The following is a 16,012-nucleotide window of genomic DNA, read 5'->3' as shown; positions in this document are numbered from 1 at the left end:
AGGGAGAAGCAGGCTCCCCACTGAGCAGGGAGCCCGATGCGGGACTCGATCCCAGGACCGTGGGATCGTGACCTGAGCCAAAGGCAGACCCTTAACCGACTGACCCACCCAGGCGCCCCTATTATCCCTGTTTTGTAAAGAAGGAGACCAAGGTCCAAAATGGTTAAGCGACCTGCCCAAGGTCACACAGCAAGTTGCTCACTGAATCTTATACCCCAGCTGGTAAGGCAAGGATTAACACCTGAGGGTAGTGGTCACAGGGAGACCTCATGGAGACTGTCGTCAGGAGGAGTGGTCAGCGGTATCTCCAGGTCCTTAGGGACAGTCAGTGCTGCTCCCCCATCTCTGGAGGACCATGAAGCAGCATCTGGGATTACAGGTGGGGCCCAGATGAGGGATGAGGTGACCAGAGCCTCAAGGCCAACAGCTTCAGCGGAGTCTTGGGCCGGCTCCTCCAGTCTGGATGTGAGTGGTGGGCTTGAAGTTCTGGAAAGCTGACCCCACCACTCATCTGCCTGATCTTGCAGTCCTAAGCTTGGACGTAGGCCCAGCCCGAGGAGCAGGGCCGCGGTGGGAGACCTTGTATTTCCTGCATCTGTCTGACCTGCGGGAGTCAGGAGCCCCAGAGAAGGCCCCAGCTGATGCCCAGACCAGGAAGCACACAGGTCCCGGGAGACCCCAGCCGTACCTCCCCCCTGCCTGTGCCAGCACCTCTGACAGCTCAGGGAGTGTCCTGTATCTGGCAGAACCCAGGCCCCAAAGCTCTAAGACCCATGTGTATTTTACCCGAAATCTAATCCATCTGGTTCTCATTTATTTACACTTAACTCATCAAATGCAATTTTGCAAGAGCCGCTCGATAGCCAAGAGGCTTTTCTGCCTAAGCCTCCCTTCTGAAAGGGGCCAGGGGAGGGCTGGGGCCTCAGCCCTCAGGGACCAGCAGGGAGCCGTCAGGGTTGGAGGTCAAATTTGGTTCCTAAGATGGGCCGGGGCCTCTGCCTCTGTTCTTGGACCCTCTGTGGGGTCTGCGATGCCGGAGCCAGGCACAGGGTCTGACACATAGTAGGCTCTTGGCAGCCAGGAAAACATGGGTGGGGCCCAAGCAGAACACAGAGTCTCTGTTTCAAATCGTGAAATGTTCGTAGGAAACACAAAGCAAGCTAAGCTGGATCCAGAAGTAATTTTTAGTTATTATAAATAACCAAACCTGGATTCTTGGTCCAAAGTAGGACAAACAGCCAGCTATTAATAAAAATAAACACTAGCACTTTGGGCCAAAAAGCAAACCTCATGGGCAAACCACAGCCCTGCCTGCAGAGGCCTTCCGGAACCAGATCAACCTTCAGCCTGTCAGTGTCAGCTCTGGAAACCTTGCTGGAAAACAACCATGGCCATCACAGTGCATGGGCCCACCCCAGACACAGCCCTCTGGCTGGCTGGTGGGGGTGGGGGTGGCCTGTGCCCATGAGCGATGGGCACACCCGGCAGAGATGGGCAGGAGTCACAGCGGACAGCTGTCTCCCCGACCCCAGCATCCAGACCTCCTGTCAGGCGCTACAGCATAAGGTGGGGGCACCTGACCCCAGAGACCCTGTTTAGACTTGGTGTGTGGTGCCAGGGTGCCGTTCCTCTTTCAACTAGAGTGGTCACCGTGGCTGCCAGGATTGGGAGGGGTGGCTGGAGGCCCGGAGGTCGAGGAGGAGCATGTGGACTATGCCTTCGGGCAGGAATTGAGGCCGAAGCCAGGGCAGTGCCGCGGTCGTAGAGACAAACACATGGGCAAGGCCGTAAGGAGGTTGACAGCCTTGATGACTGCTCAGGTGTGGGAGGGGCAGGAGGGGGCTTCTCAGGCCAGAGTGGCTGGTGGGGGGTGGGCAGGGCTGGAGTGAGACCCCTCTTGGGCACCCTAGTCTCCCTCCCTCCCTCCCACCTTCTGTCCTCCCTCAGCTGTTGGCTGAATGAATGAGACGCTGGGCCTCAGGCCGGGGAGCCGCCTGGGCAGAGCAGAGGCCATGTGTCTTTTATCCCAGACTGCATCGGGATGATCTGTTTCTGAGGGTGTCCCGCAGCCCCACCAGCCAACGGCCCCCTGAGGCCGTGACCAGCCGCAGTTCAGCTTCCCCTCCCCTCTCCGCCCCGCACCCTTGCCTGCTGCCCCCACCCTGGGCCAAAGAGTCAGGGGCTCTACCGGTCGTCATGGCACAAAGCTGTGTTTGTGAGTTCAGGAGGGGAGCATGTTCCCCTGGTGGGGGGGGGCAGGGGGGCAGCTGCAGGCTGGGGCCTTCCAGAGAATGACCTGACTAGTCCAGGCCGCCCATGATAGAGGGCCACACAGGACCCTCACAGAGCCATGGCTTTGGGTCTGGCCTCCACAATACATCCATCAGTTCCTCTGTCGCCAATTAAGAGGGTTTCCCACTCTGAACCCAGAGCCTGCGCCCAAACCCACAGAGCCTCCTCTCTGCTCTGCAGCTAAGTCCCTGTGCCCAGGAGCTCCCTGACTTCTGGGAATGTTCATTCAGCTCTGGCCATAAAAGAAGATGGACCATGAGCTTGCCGGCAGGATGCAGAGACAGAACACTCCCTGTATCCCACCCAGAGCCCCCTCAGGGATCTCTTAAGGCACGGATTGGAAACAGGCTTGCCCAGGGCCCTCCCTGCACACGGGCTCAGCCTCTGCCTGAGCCCACAGTGGTTGACGATGCTCTGGTTTCTTCCCTAAGAACTGTCCCTTCTCCCAGCAGCACTGGTGAGAATGGGGGCTGGGGGGCCCAGACAGAGCCTCTCTGTGTCCGGGGTGCCAGCCCTGTGCTGCTGACCCTGATGCTTGTCTCAGGTGGGGGCGTAGTGGGGTGGGACTCCCACACCAGGGCCGTGTGCACGGAACAGTTCCACAGGAGAGAAGGACGAGGGCTGTGTGTGCCTCCAGTGCGCCAGGAGGGCTGCCCGAGGGCGCAGTCTGCAGTTCCTCCTGCAGACGAGGCCTGAGCACCTGCCACAGGCCACAGCTAGAACTCAGGTTGGCTGATTCCCAGGCGTAGGCTCCCTCCTTGCTGTGTGGTACCTCTCATCACAGATTCTAAGTCCTGCAGGGGCCAAGGAACAATGTGTGCCGGGCTGCCCCCCTCAGGAGGGCTGGGGGGCTAAGTATTTCCCATAGTGCTATGCTCCAGGTCAACCCAGCCTGCCCGAGGCCTGTGGGTAACCATCTTAGGGACCCAGCTCCTCCAGCTGGTCACTCTCCAGACTTCATGTGAGCGCCGTCTGGGGGGCTGAGCCCCAGGGCGTGAGGGGTACGAAGTGGGCATCAGGCCCCTCATCCAGTGGCTAGAGAAGTTGGTAATGACCACAGGCTACCCAAAGGGATTCTGAGACTGTGGTTTCCTGCCCTGCTTGAGGGAGACTTGTGTTTGGACCACAGTGGACAAAGGGTGCAGAGGGGCCAGCCCCCTCTTCCCTCCTGCTTAATCTTGGGGCTTTGTCGTTTGAGAGTGGGGAAAAGAAATGTTTACACGGCCTCGCATTTGTTTCAAATTATTCATCAGTGTTTGAGAGTCATTGTTCCCGGCTAGCGTAAACAGCGCTGTCCCAAGGCCCCGCCACTCTGCCAGCTCATTGAAGTTCTGTCGATGTGCAGTGGGAACTGGCCCTCTGGTTCCTGCCTCCCAGTGAAGTGGGGAGATGGGCCAAGCCAGATGGGTGGCACCGGGGAGCTCTTTCATGGTGGGGTCCAAGTAGTGTTTTCACACCATGAATTCAGCACTTGAGGGCCTGTATCTGTTTTGTTTAGTTTTACCAATTGAACCTTGGCTAGAGCTGGGGAAGCCAAGGCACAGAGCAAAAAACCTGAGAACCACGGGAAGACCAGCAAAGAACGTGATTTGAAGGGGGTCTGGACTCAGTCCCAGGAGCAGATCTCACCGCTACACGCGTGCCGGCACAAATGCCTCTATGGGGCGTTATTGGGGCAGAGACGGGACCAGCCCCGGGTATGCTGGGACGCTCCCTGTGTGATTCGTGGCGGGCTGGCTCTGGCTTTGCATTTGCATCGGGGGTTCACCAACACGTTCAAGGTGACACCCAGCTCAAGCTCACGTGAAGAGGAGCTGGTTCTCCACAGCGTTAGTCTGAATGTGCTTGCTGGCATGGCCAGCCTCATGGTGGGGCAAAGGCATGTGCTCAGGATGTAGACAGCAGGTTGAAGTCCGGCCTTTGCTCCAAGCAGCTGTGTAACTTGGCTCAGGTGACCTTGGTTGTCTGTGTCTTGGTGTCCTCATCTGTACAACGGAGGCGTCACACCACCTATCACTCAGAGCTGCGACAAGGGTGCGGTGAGTTGGTATTTGTGAGCCCCATGCCTGACACACAATGACCACTCGAGGGATGTTAGCTTTGCGCTGTTATTGGTAGGATGAACAGGACTTGGTGCCTGGCTTGGAGCCGTTCGTGGTCTAGTTCAGGGAGGGGACAGACCCCTGGAGGCAGACACTGCAGGGGGGAGGGGAGGTGCCCCCAGCAAGGGTGACACTGGCACTGGGCCTTGAGGGAGCCATCACTAAGTAAGACTCTGTAGAGTGGAGAAGGGTTTTCAGAATAATCCCTCTCTGGCCTTCCCAGCTCCCCTGGGACCCCACTCTGTCTCTTCTCGGCAAGAGCCACCTTCCCCATTTTAGCTGTAACGGTTGGTGGCTTTTAGAGTTCAGAGCTCTGCCTCCCTCCCGGCTGCCACACAGCTGACATTTGAGCTTGCTGGAGAATAATGGCCTGCCTCAGCACTGGCCTCAGAGCAGCCGTGTGGTCTCTTGGGTGGTGGAGTGGGCTGTTTTCCCTAAGCCTCCGTAGGACCCAGCTGACATCGTTCCAGAGCTGAGTCCTCTCGTGGTTCAGTGCAGGTCAGTCTGCCTGGTGCTTGACGTTTTCACATCCTTTTGGTTCAGTACTAAAAGATGGCTGTGTTAAAAAGAATGATATAAAAAGCTTATTGCCAAGTGTGTGTCTCTGTGTGTGTGTGTGTGTGTGTGTGTGTGTGTGTGTGTGTGTGTGTGTGTGTTGGGGGTCAGGGGATTGGCTAGAAGCAGCCAGTAGCTCACCTTGACTTTGTGGTTTCATGCTTTTGCCTATTAAAATGACAATACAGACATGGCACATTAAGGTTTAAGAAGCCCTTCTTTCATTAAACAAACTGACAGTGTAGGGGGTTATGACTTTGGTAATTGAAACATGCTGTTCTGTTCAAGACCAGAACTCCATAAAGACTCTTTTCAGCCAACAGCACCCTTTGTGCCAGCAGCCTCTGGTCAAAACTGAGTGTCGGCCCTGAGGTCTGTATCTCCTAGAGAGTGGGAAAGACCACTTGGTGACCTTCCGCAGCTGTCTTGGCAGCCAGAGGTTAGGGCCTTTTAAAAACTTCCCCATTCTGTAGACTTTTGAAATCAATTTGCGAGGCAGAAGGCAGGCTGCCCTGTCTTCTAGGCTCTCCCTGGCTGCCAGGTCTTGTGTTACTGGTTGTAAATCTGAGGTGTGATTGAGGAAAGACGGAACATTGGAGTTGGGTTGGCGAGGCTGCATGTGTCGGGGATAGACAGTGCAGGTTACACAATCTTCGTAGAGAAGGAGAGTCCAGCAGTATCAGTGAGATCACAATTTGAGAGACTACCAGGTGGGACCTCAGACAGGTGACTTTGCCCCTCTGGACCTCAAGTTTCCTCACCTATAAAACAGGCTAATACCTGGATCTGATTTACAGGGTTGCTCTGAGAATTAAAGGAGTTAGTATAGGTCAGATACTTAGAACAGTACGGGTCACTCGGGATACTGAGGGTCAGCTGGCATTACAACCATCGTAACTATCTACCTCTATGGAGTAACTCCGTGGAGTACTGTTGTGGAGGATCATGTAGAGTATGTCCATGGAGTACTACCAAGGAGGATCTCTGGAGTATCACTATAGTGTAGTTTTGTGCAGTACTACTGTGGAGTACCACAGGAAGTATCATGGTAGTATAGCTCTGTATGGTGCCACCACGTAGTACCACATTCAGTATGTCTTGAAGTATCACCATAGTATTGCTCTGTTGCAGTGTCCCCACGGAGTACCACATGGAGTACCTCTGTGGAATATCACTGTAGTATAGCTCTGTGCAGTACCACTATGCTGTACCATCATGGAGTATCTCTGTAGAGTATCACTGTACGATAAAGCTCTGTGGAGTACCACATGGGGTACATCTGTGGAGTATCCCTAGTTCACTGCAGCGTTGCCATGGAGTACCACATGCAGTACATCTGATTATTGCTATAATATCGCCCTGTGCAGTGCCACCATGGAGTACTACCAAGAAGTACTTCTGTGGAGTATCACTACAGTGTAGCCTTATGTAGTACCCCTGTGGAGTGGTACCAACATGGTGTACGTCTGTGGAGTATCACTAGTATCGCTCTATGCAGTGTCCCCATGCAGTGCTACCAAGGAGTACTTCTGTGGAGTATCGCTGTAGCATAGCCCTGTGAAGTACCGCCGTGGAGTGTCGCTGTCCGTAGCCCTGTGCGGTACCGCCGTGGAGTGTCGCTGTCCGTAGCCCTGTGCGGTACCACTGTGCAGCTCTACGTGGAGTATCGCTATAGTACCACTCCGTGTAGTACCGCTGTGCAGCCTGGGGAAACTGATCACATCCTTGTCCTACCAGCAGATCGTACCACACTTCTAGCACCAGGTGTGATTTCTCTTGTCCCCTTCTCTCCCTCTTCTCGCAGATGTGGACGAGTGTCAGGACAACAATGGCGGCTGCCAGCAGATCTGCGTCAATGCCATGGGCAGCTACGAGTGTCAGTGCCACAGTGGCTTTTTCCTCAGCGACAACCAGCATACCTGCATCCACCGCTCCAACGGTGAGTACTGCCCGTGCTACCCGGGCACGCCCCCCACCCCCCCAGAAACAAGCGGCCCCTGGAAACTCCCTTCTCCACATCGTGATTCCGGGGGCCTCAGGGTCCAGGCAGGAAATTTTGGTGGTGGCCTGAATGGCTGTTTTGTGCTTCTGGTGTTGGTTCTGCACAGAACTCCTCCCAGCTCACGCCCACTGCCCGCTACACCAGGGCCGTTGGTGTTCCTGGTGTTTTTATGTGGAGGTGAGGTGGGGCCACAAATGGGCAGATGTGACCAGAGAAGCTGTTTTCCTTTCTGGGCTGAAGGCCGGCTGTGGCCGGGAAGAGTGGGGCCCCATCCTCCATGGTCCCCTTCCCCAAGGTGAACTGGAGGTCTGACAAGGCCGAGTGCCAATTTCTCGGTCTCTGCACGTTCACCGGGGCACCAGCCAGCAGAGGGTCCTTGTGGTCAGGAGCCTGCTGCCCTCTGGATGCTGGGTGGGATGGCAGGCCAGCCGGAGTGCTGGAGTAGCCTGGGCAGAGCGCCAGGCTGAGACAGAACCTGGCCTCCAGCCAAGCCCAGCAGGTGAAGGGCCTTGGTTTCAGGGGAAAGGTGGTCAGAGTTTGGGCCCAGGGGAACAGGACTATGAGGTAGGACAGCAGGCCAGAAGGCAGGACCCATGTGCCTAGAGGAGAGAGGCTTCTAGGTAGATGGAACAGCATTTGCAAAGGCTTCGAGGCGTATCTTGCTTAAGATAATGGCAAGGTCTGGAATCCCGAGGCGGGCTGCATGCTGCAGTAGAGTGGGCTGCGGGCACAGGCGAGAGCCAGTGCTCCTGGGGCCTGGCCAGTGTGTGTGGTCAAGAGAGTGGTGGTTTTAAGTTATCATTTTTAAATCAATACTTTCTAATGGAAAAAACTTAGAAATTTGTCGCAGAATTTTGAGACCCATTAAAACAAAAGTTTAATAAGGCGGAAAAAAAAGAGTAGATGAGGAAGGAGGCCAGGACAGCCACGTGGCCCTAGCCTGAGCCCCTCCCCCATTGCTGACCCCCCCCCCCCAAGGAGAAGGTGCAGGAGGCTCTTAGAGGGGCTCCTCTAAGGGCCTGGCGTGTGTCTGTGGCACCAGCAGACCAGGGAGTGGCTCACACTGAAAGGTGGGGACAAAACCCTGGGCTCCGGGGCAGCCTGGTACCTGTGGCTCCAGCTTTGCTGCTCCCTGCCAGGGAAGCCCTGCTGCTCTGAACCCCCGAGCTTACTCCCCCATGAAGTGGAGATGTGGCGCTGACCCACCAGGGTCTTTGGAGGATGGGACGAGACCTGGGGTGTGAAGTATCCTGCATACACCAGAGCTACCGAGGCTGCAAGTCGAGGAGGAATAGACAGCTGAAACCGGCTCGGGGGCGCTGGGTACACTTTTTAGCAGAAAGCAATTCCTGTGAAAGAAAAGAGGAAAACATTTAAAAGTACAAAGCCCAAAGTAGAGAAGCAAAACTGCCTGACGGGACACCTTTCGGTGCTTGGTGCTTGTTTAGGCAGTTTCCTCAGAGACAAGACGGGCCTGGTAGTCCCCACACTGCTGTGTCCCCAGAAGGATGTGAAGGCCAAGCTCCATGGTCCCTGGGCACTTGTCGCAGCAGCATCGTGCAGACCTCCCCGGCAGCCCGCGCCCCTGAGGGCTCCCGGTGGTGGGGCTGTGGGCTCGAGCTGCCCAAGATGAGGACCCGGCCCCCAAGTCGAGTTTTATAAGAAGCGGATTTACGGGGAAGTGAGTGAGTGGTGGTGGTGGGAGGGGGTCCTGCTTTCATCAAGGAGGGGGTTTTACAGGGTGACTGCTCTGAGCCAGCTATAAAGTCCCCAAGGCCAGGGTGGCCTGAGCCTCTTTTCCAGCCGGGTTGTATATGCTCTGTTCCTTTGAAGAACGGCTTTCCCACGAGCAGGGCTCCAGGTGAAGTTGTGAGGCCCCTGGTTGAAAGGCACGTGCGCAGAAAGGGGAGCGAGTGCGATGTAAGATGCGAGACCACAGCTGTGTCCTGTTTGTAACCGGGGCCTCGTTTAGCCTGGACGCATTCGTTGAGCTAGGATGCCACAGAACAAACCTCAGCATCAGCCAGAAGAGTAGGGTCGGGGGGACATGATAATGTGGGGGGCAGCAACACTGGCTGCTGTGGGGTCACGTGCTTACTCTGAGCCAGGCCCCCGCAGCCACCTGGTGAGGAAGCCAAAGCAGTCAAGTTAGGAGCCTTGCCCAAGGTCACACCATAGGGAAGTGACAGAGCCAGGACTCCCGCCCAGGTCTTCAGCTTTGATGTGATGAGGCTGGTGAGGAAAGAAATAAGCTGGAGGAATAGACGGAAGTAGGCAGAATCCACATGTGAGCTGAAACCAGATGATCAACAAGACCAGCCATGGGAAGAGTTGGGGTGGGGGGCCAGGCAGTATGTGTGCAAAGGCCCTGAGGTGGGAATGGACCAGGCTCTGGTGAAAAGCAAAATGAAGGGTAGGGCGGTGGAGCACTGTGAGCCAAGGAGAGAGGAGCCCAGGATGAAGGGAGCCTGGCAGGGCCCAGACCCCCTGAGGCTGGTAGAACATGGGCAGGAGTTTGGATTTTGTGCAGAGAGCAGCTGTGGCAAATGTGCTGAAGGGGAGAATGGAGGCCTTCAGGGCATCTCAGATACTGGACCTCAAATTACTTATGTGGTGGAGCCTTGAGGCCGAAGCCTCACCCTTCCCAAAGGCCCTAGGTATTCAGATCCTGAAGCCAGGAATTGACATTTAGCCAGAACACAGATTTGGGGTCTCAACCTTAATCCTTGTTAACCAGCATCCACCAGCACATTGATTAAAGAAGTCCCTTCTCTTACTAGGATTTTTGTGTGAATCTCCCAATTTTTTAAAAAAATTTTCTAAAGATTTTATTTATTTATTTGAGAGACAGCACAAGCAAGGGGAGGAGGAAAGGCAGAGGGAGAAGCAGACTCCCCGCTGAGCAGAGAGCCTAATGTGGGGCTTGATCCCAGGATCCTGAGATCGTGACCTGAGCTAAAGGCAGATGCTTCACCAACTGAGCCACCCAGGTGCCCCATGAATCTCCCAATTTTTAAATCTGAACAATGAGCCAGTCTAAAGAGCAGCAGGCACCATCTTGGACCCCTCCTGAGGGACAAGTGGCAGCATTTCCAGGGTTCCCAAAGGCTGTGTGGAAGGTCTGAAGAGGACAGGGCAAGTGCACAGTACATCTGTGGACTGCTCGTTAACACCTATGGGTGGAGACGGCCCGGGTGACCTGGCACTTTGCCTCCCTCCTGAGCCTCCATTGGTTGTGACAGTTACCCACCACGACTGTGTGTCAACTATAGTAATGATTGTAAGAGCTCAAAATCAGTGGGTGTCTGGGGTGTGGGGACCCAGCTTGTTTTGCGCCTAAGTGTCCTCTGATCCCTGTTGCTCCTGGGATGGCCCATGAGTCCAGAGCCGTTTGGCAAATCAGACTCCTCTTGTCACCTGACTCTTCCTAATGCCTGTCATCTTCTTGAAGCCTCCCCTGAGCAGAGAGAAACGCACGAAGGCTGGCTTTGATCAGAGGGGCCTGGATGCACGAGCAAGGTCAGCCAGGGTCAGTCTAGGCTCCTGGCCGAGAAACAAGGGGATGGGATTCAGCCCTCCTGAGTGGCCCCACTTCCTAGGCACCAGTGCAAACCCTGGCCTGAGGCACGTGGATATGGCCAGGCTGGGGCTGTGCGTTCTACGTTTTCAGCTATTCTCCATCTCCACCGGCCACGTGGCCTTTGTGCAACCACTCCTGCCTCTCTGGGTCTCCTCCGTAAATCGGGACCAGTGATCCCTCCCAGGCAAGTGAGGGATCCGTTAGAGAACCAGCCAAGTGCACTGCCTCCCCTGGGGAGGCACTTCTCCCCGTCTTTAGAACTCAGGCTCGATTCGGGGAGACAGCTGTTCCTCTGTGCCAGCGCTGGGCAGGAGGGGCCCCAGAACTGTCAGGACCTGGGGCCCATCTCCTACTCAGCGCTTCCAAATGCTGTTTCTGGCACCATCACGGCCCACATTTGCCCCCACTCAGCCCCTGGTCCAGCGAGCGGTAACAGCCTGGGGCCAGCCAGTCCATGCCAGTCCCAGCCTGCACTGCCCCCTTTGTGGTCATGCGCCCTGGGAGCCTCTCCAGTCCAGAATGGATGGGCCACCAAGGAGCCAGCGCCTTCTAGCTCTCTCCCTCTCCCATGCCTGCTCTTTATTAAATTTATGTCATGTCTGCTCCAATAAGGTGTTGCCTCCTGGATGAACTTGTCTCTTTCCTTCCAATGAAAAATTCCTTCTTTCAGTCTGAGCAGCGTTGACTTAGGAGGTGAAGGTGCTCAGAAAGACGTGGGTCTGACCAGCAGTGTGATTGCAGGTTGCGTTTCATTCATTCACGTGCCAGGTGTCCAGCTGGTCCCTGGGATCCCAGGGTGAGCAAAACCAGACATGGTTCCCTATAAAGTTTTTAGTCAAGAAAAAGAACTAAATGCTAGGCAAGGGTTGGAGTTGCTGGATAATAATGAGCTGAGAAAAAATGCTCTGGATAGAAGGATCTAGAGCTCCTTGGGGTCCAGTGTTCTCATCTGAACAGGGGAGGTGGTCATGAGAATGATTTTCTCATTGGCCCGGTGAAGGATTGCCACTCTTAGGAGCACACGTTCTGGGGCCCGGCTGCCTAGGCCAGAACTGCAGCTCCAATACTCAGTATCTGTGTGACCTTGAGCAAGTCACTTAACTCCTCTGTGCCTGCAGGGTCTATAAAATGGGGATAGTCATAGTACCTGCTTCATAGGGTTAAAGAGATGTTGTAAAGATCACTCCATAAACGTGGGTTCTTATTATTGTTATTTATCACAGATGAGGAAACAGGCCCAGAGAGGACAGGCCCTCCCCCAGGGCCCCACAGCGAGCTGGCAGCAGACCCAGAGCCTGCGTGTGCGCTGGGCAAGGCTCTGCTGATGTGTGCTGGGTGCTGACTGAAGCCGGAGCTTTGGCTGAGGGTGGAGGGGAGACTGGGAGTCAGTTCTCATCCTTAAGAAACTCCCTTCCCAGGGGTGAATGCTGACCCTTGCACCTGGATTTATCCCTGCTCAGGGCAGCACATGCCAATGCCTGGAGCCCATCAGGATGAGGGGCTTCACTCATTCATCCAGCACACGCTCGCCAGCATCCACCATCTGTCTCACCAGGGCTGCAGAGGTCAGACCAGCCCCCTGTGCTGTGCAGAGCTTTGAGCAGTGTGCCAAGCCCCTGCTGGGCGTGGGCAGTCGGGCACCAAGGCATGAAGAGACATCAGGTGTCTATTACGCTGCTCGCCAGGCCTGGGGTGCCCTACCCCACTGTCGATTGGCTGGTGCTCCCTCTCAGTCCTCAGTGAGAGCACCCATCCACTCCACAGCCTGGCCTGAGCTGACCCCGGGGAGAATTGTCAGGCTCTGCCTCCTCTGTGCTCCAGGGGCTGCCTCTGTCTCCCACCCCGCCTTGTTGCTGGCTGCAGAAAGCAGTTTTCTACCTGATGCCTATGTCCCTGCAGCTGGGCAGCTCCGTGTTCCCTCCATCCCTGGGCCCAGTGCCAACGTTGGGCCCTTTGGAAAGGACAAGAGGAGAAAGGAGAATGATGCTCAGCTCTCGGTGGCTCCCCGGGCTCAAGCCCTCTTCATCCTCGGGTCATGCAGGCAGATTCCGGGTCAGCACGTGCTAGAGAATGGTGGGATCTGGCCCAGGCAGTGAGCCCAGTGACAGGGACCTAGTGGTTCTGGAGGCCGCCTGGGAGAGCGCAGGCTGCCACATGGCTGAGCGCACACTGAAGCCCTGCTGCGCTGCCTCCTTCCTGTGTTTGATGGACAGGAACAGGCCACAGGGCAGCTGAGCTTCTGTGCCCCCGGGAGGCTGAGGCCCATGGAGAGCCAACGCCAGGCTGGCCCTCTCCCAGCAGGGGCATCACGGGTTTACCTGAGTGCATCCGACATTCTGGCTAATGCCCTTCTGAGCCTATTTCAGTGCACAGCTAGGAAACCACAGTGCCTGCCCCCCCCCCCGCATTCCTTGTGGCACTTTCTCACAAAGCTCAAGACTTGGCATCAAGGGTGACACTGGCTCCAGCAAAAATCAGCGGTGGGGCCTGGAATAGGAAAGCTTGGCTTCCTTTATGTTAAATAATGCTGATGCTGGCGTAGGCTGCATTTACCGTGTGCTTACTGCATGCCAGACATTGATACCGAGTGCTTTTCATGCACTAGCACGTAGTGGCCCATTTTCCGGATTAAGAAACTGAGGCACGGAGAGGTTGGGGAACTTGTCCAAGGTTGCCTAGTCATCGCTCTGGCAGTCTGGCCCCAAAGCCCGGGCAGACTACACAGAGGGTTTTGGCAAGGCTCAGAGCCCTCTGCATAGTTGGCCCAGGCTGGGTGAGACCCAGGGGAGGCCCCGAGGGACAGCAGAGAAGCCACCTCAGCTGGCACCACCTGCAGTTCCCCAGACGGGAGCCTTCCCTGTACCATGTGTGCCTCGTGAAGCACCAAGAGTTTCAAAAACATCTGGTGGTGGAAATTTCCTGAAATGGCTCACCCACTTCCCTCTTCTCTTCAGGGAAGCAGCCGAGTCAGCCTGGCCTCTTTTCTCTACAGTTCACAAAACCTTTATGAACCTGAGTTACTGAGACGGCCAGTCCTCTCCGGGCGAGGGGAAATGTTTGTTAGTGTCTGTCCCTGTGCTGAAGGTCCCCAGACACCTGGCTGACGTTGCGTGTCCGCCGTTCTGTCCTGCTGCTTCATGGTGGGTCTTGCTGGGAAGACCGCAGCGGGGGTTCCACACGCTCACACGGGTAGGAGACTGGAGGCTCCTGGCTCGTTAGTGACGTGCTTGGGCTTCGCACAGCTGTTTGCCTTGTGGGAACCTTCTCACTTGTTTCGGAGTTTACAGCTATACTCCGGATGATTGCATTATGCAAAGATGGCCTCTATTAAGTTAGATTATTTTCTTAGAGCTCGACATGAAGTGCTGTTAGAATCTGTTCATTCTGTCTATAAGTTTGTGAGTGTAACTGGAGACAAAACAATAGGATTTTTTTAAACTTATTTTGGAATAAATACGGATTCATAAGAAAATGCAAAAATAAGTAGAGAGAGGTCCCATGAACGCATCACCCCGCCTCCCCCTCAACAACATCTTACATCACTGAGGAACAGCACCAGCCCTGGGGACTGACGTCCATACTGTGTATGCATGAGGTTCTGTGCCATTCGACTAGATGGAGATTCACATAGCCACCTCGGCAACCAGCAGTTCGTGTCATAGGGGCGCCCGCTGGCTCAGTCACCGGTGGAACCTGTGACCTTGGTCTCGGGGTGGTGAGTTCATGCCCCGTGCCGGGTGTAGAGATTGCTCAAATAAGTACAGAAATCATTAGAAAAGAGTTCACATTGTCGTGGTCATCGCATAGCTAAGTACTGTGCCAGGCACACTGCGAGCACTCTCCCTCTCCCTCTCTTTGCCGGGCCTGTACGAGTCCATGTCTAAACCAGCACACTTCGAGAGTGAAAGGGGCACGGTTAATGGTGACAGGGCAGCAGGTATAACCTGGGACTGTCTTGGGCAAACTGAGGCCTAAGGTCACCCTAATATTACCTCATTTAACCCCTTAAAACTTTCAAGGGAGGTGCGAGCTACTCCCACAAGCAGCACTTTCCAGAGTCACGTGCTGCACAGGGATGGCACCTGGGCAGTCTGGCTTCCGATCCTGACCACCTCCTGGGGCTGCCTGCCACTGCTTAAAGGAACCACGACTGTCCCATGGTTCACGTCTTTGATTAGGCGTGGAAATGGGGTTCTAAAGAGAGAAGGGACTTCCTTGCCCACGGTGCTCACCAAGCTGGGCTGGGGTTGTGATGCCCAAGCCTGCACCCTGGGCATGGTGAGGATGGTGTGGTGGGCCGGGTGGTCAGCGTGGGCCCTGAGCAGCAGTGCCGAGGGGCTGGAGCCTGGGGGCGGTGGAGCAGGTGGAAGAAGCCCCTAAGAACAGGTGGCTCCCGAGGTAACCAACTGGCAGAGAGTGAGTGGGTGGGCAGTGGGCTTGGGGACTCCTGGGGGATCGGGGGGCAGCAGGGGTTGGGGGGGGTGAGAGGCTGCCAGGACCCTGAACCTGCCTTGGTTGAAAGTAATGGATCAGAAGCAGCTGACCTTGAAAAACAACTTGAAGTAGGCCATGAAGACAGGCAGAAACCCGAGACAGGTGCAGGACAGAGACGCGGGGTCACAAACATAAGGCCCGCCTCCTCCTGTCCTGGGCCTGAGTTCTGGGATAGTCTGGAGCAGGAAGGGCCCACAGGCACCACCACCACCTGACTGAGCCTGACGGGTTGGGTGCCAGCTTTGCGCTGACGTCAAGTCATGTTTGTACCGTGCAGGGGAGGGGGCTCCCATTGAGCCCCTCTGCGTGCCTGATACTCCTGGTGTGTGCTTCCTTTGGATTTTGTTTCCAACTTAGCCTAGACTCTGGGTCTCCAGCCACTCCCGCCCGAGCACTCTTGTCCTCTTCCGCACAGGCCATCCGGCTCCCCTTCACTATCTGGCCCTTCAGGCCGCCTGGCCTGGCCTCCTCTTTGGCCGGGGTCCTCTGATAGCAAAGATTTCAGCTCTGTTCGGGTTGGCCAGGAGAGCCAGTGTCCCAGCAGTCATTCTCGCCTGTTGGAGAGTGAGTCCTGGATCCTGAAACCAGACCTAAAGTGGGCACAAGTGAGAGGGTCAGGACACTGTGCTCAGTGGGAGTTTGGACTTTGCTGTGAACGTTACGGGTCACCCTGTCAGTCCTGGGAGTCAGGGCGTGGTCCACCATTAGGGACCGTCACTGAGCACCTTGGGGTGGACAGGGCGATAAAGCAATTTTCTGGCAAGTGGCACTGGCAGCCATCAGGGTCTGGAACTCCCATGGGGGCAGTGTGGGTGGAGAGGAGGGTGGCCGAAGGAAAGACCACAGAAGGGTGGCCAAGGGGAAGGGGGCAGGAGGATGGAGGGAAGGTGAAGGAAGATGAGGAGAAGGTGACCGGAGGATGAGGGGAAAGTGGCAGGAAGGTGTCCAAGCGAAGGTGGGAGGCGGGGCAGGCAGGACTTCCTGCAG

The 16,012-nt window shown here is 55.8% G+C and overlaps 1 protein-coding gene across 2 annotated transcripts in view; it reads left to right on the top strand.

Annotated features, from left to right (window-relative positions):
* The window catches only part of SCUBE1 (signal peptide, CUB domain and EGF like domain containing 1), a 136,574-nt gene that overhangs the window by 44,199 nt on the left and 76,363 nt on the right, over nucleotides 1–16,012 (top strand). For both annotated transcript variants that reach the window (XM_040637675.1, XM_040637674.1), the window contains exon 4: nucleotides 6,754–6,888. In XM_040637675.1, the coding sequence (XP_040493609.1) occupies nucleotides 6,754–6,888 (135 nt within the window). The remainder of the gene's footprint in view (nucleotides 1–6,753; nucleotides 6,889–16,012) is intronic.

This window comes from Ursus maritimus, unplaced genomic scaffold (genome assembly GCF_017311325.1).
Source record: "Ursus maritimus isolate PB19 unplaced genomic scaffold, ASM1731132v1 scaffold_21, whole genome shotgun sequence".
Lineage (NCBI taxonomy): Eukaryota > Metazoa > Chordata > Mammalia > Carnivora > Ursidae > Ursus > Ursus maritimus.
This window is presented reverse-complemented; position numbering and strand designations above follow the sequence as displayed.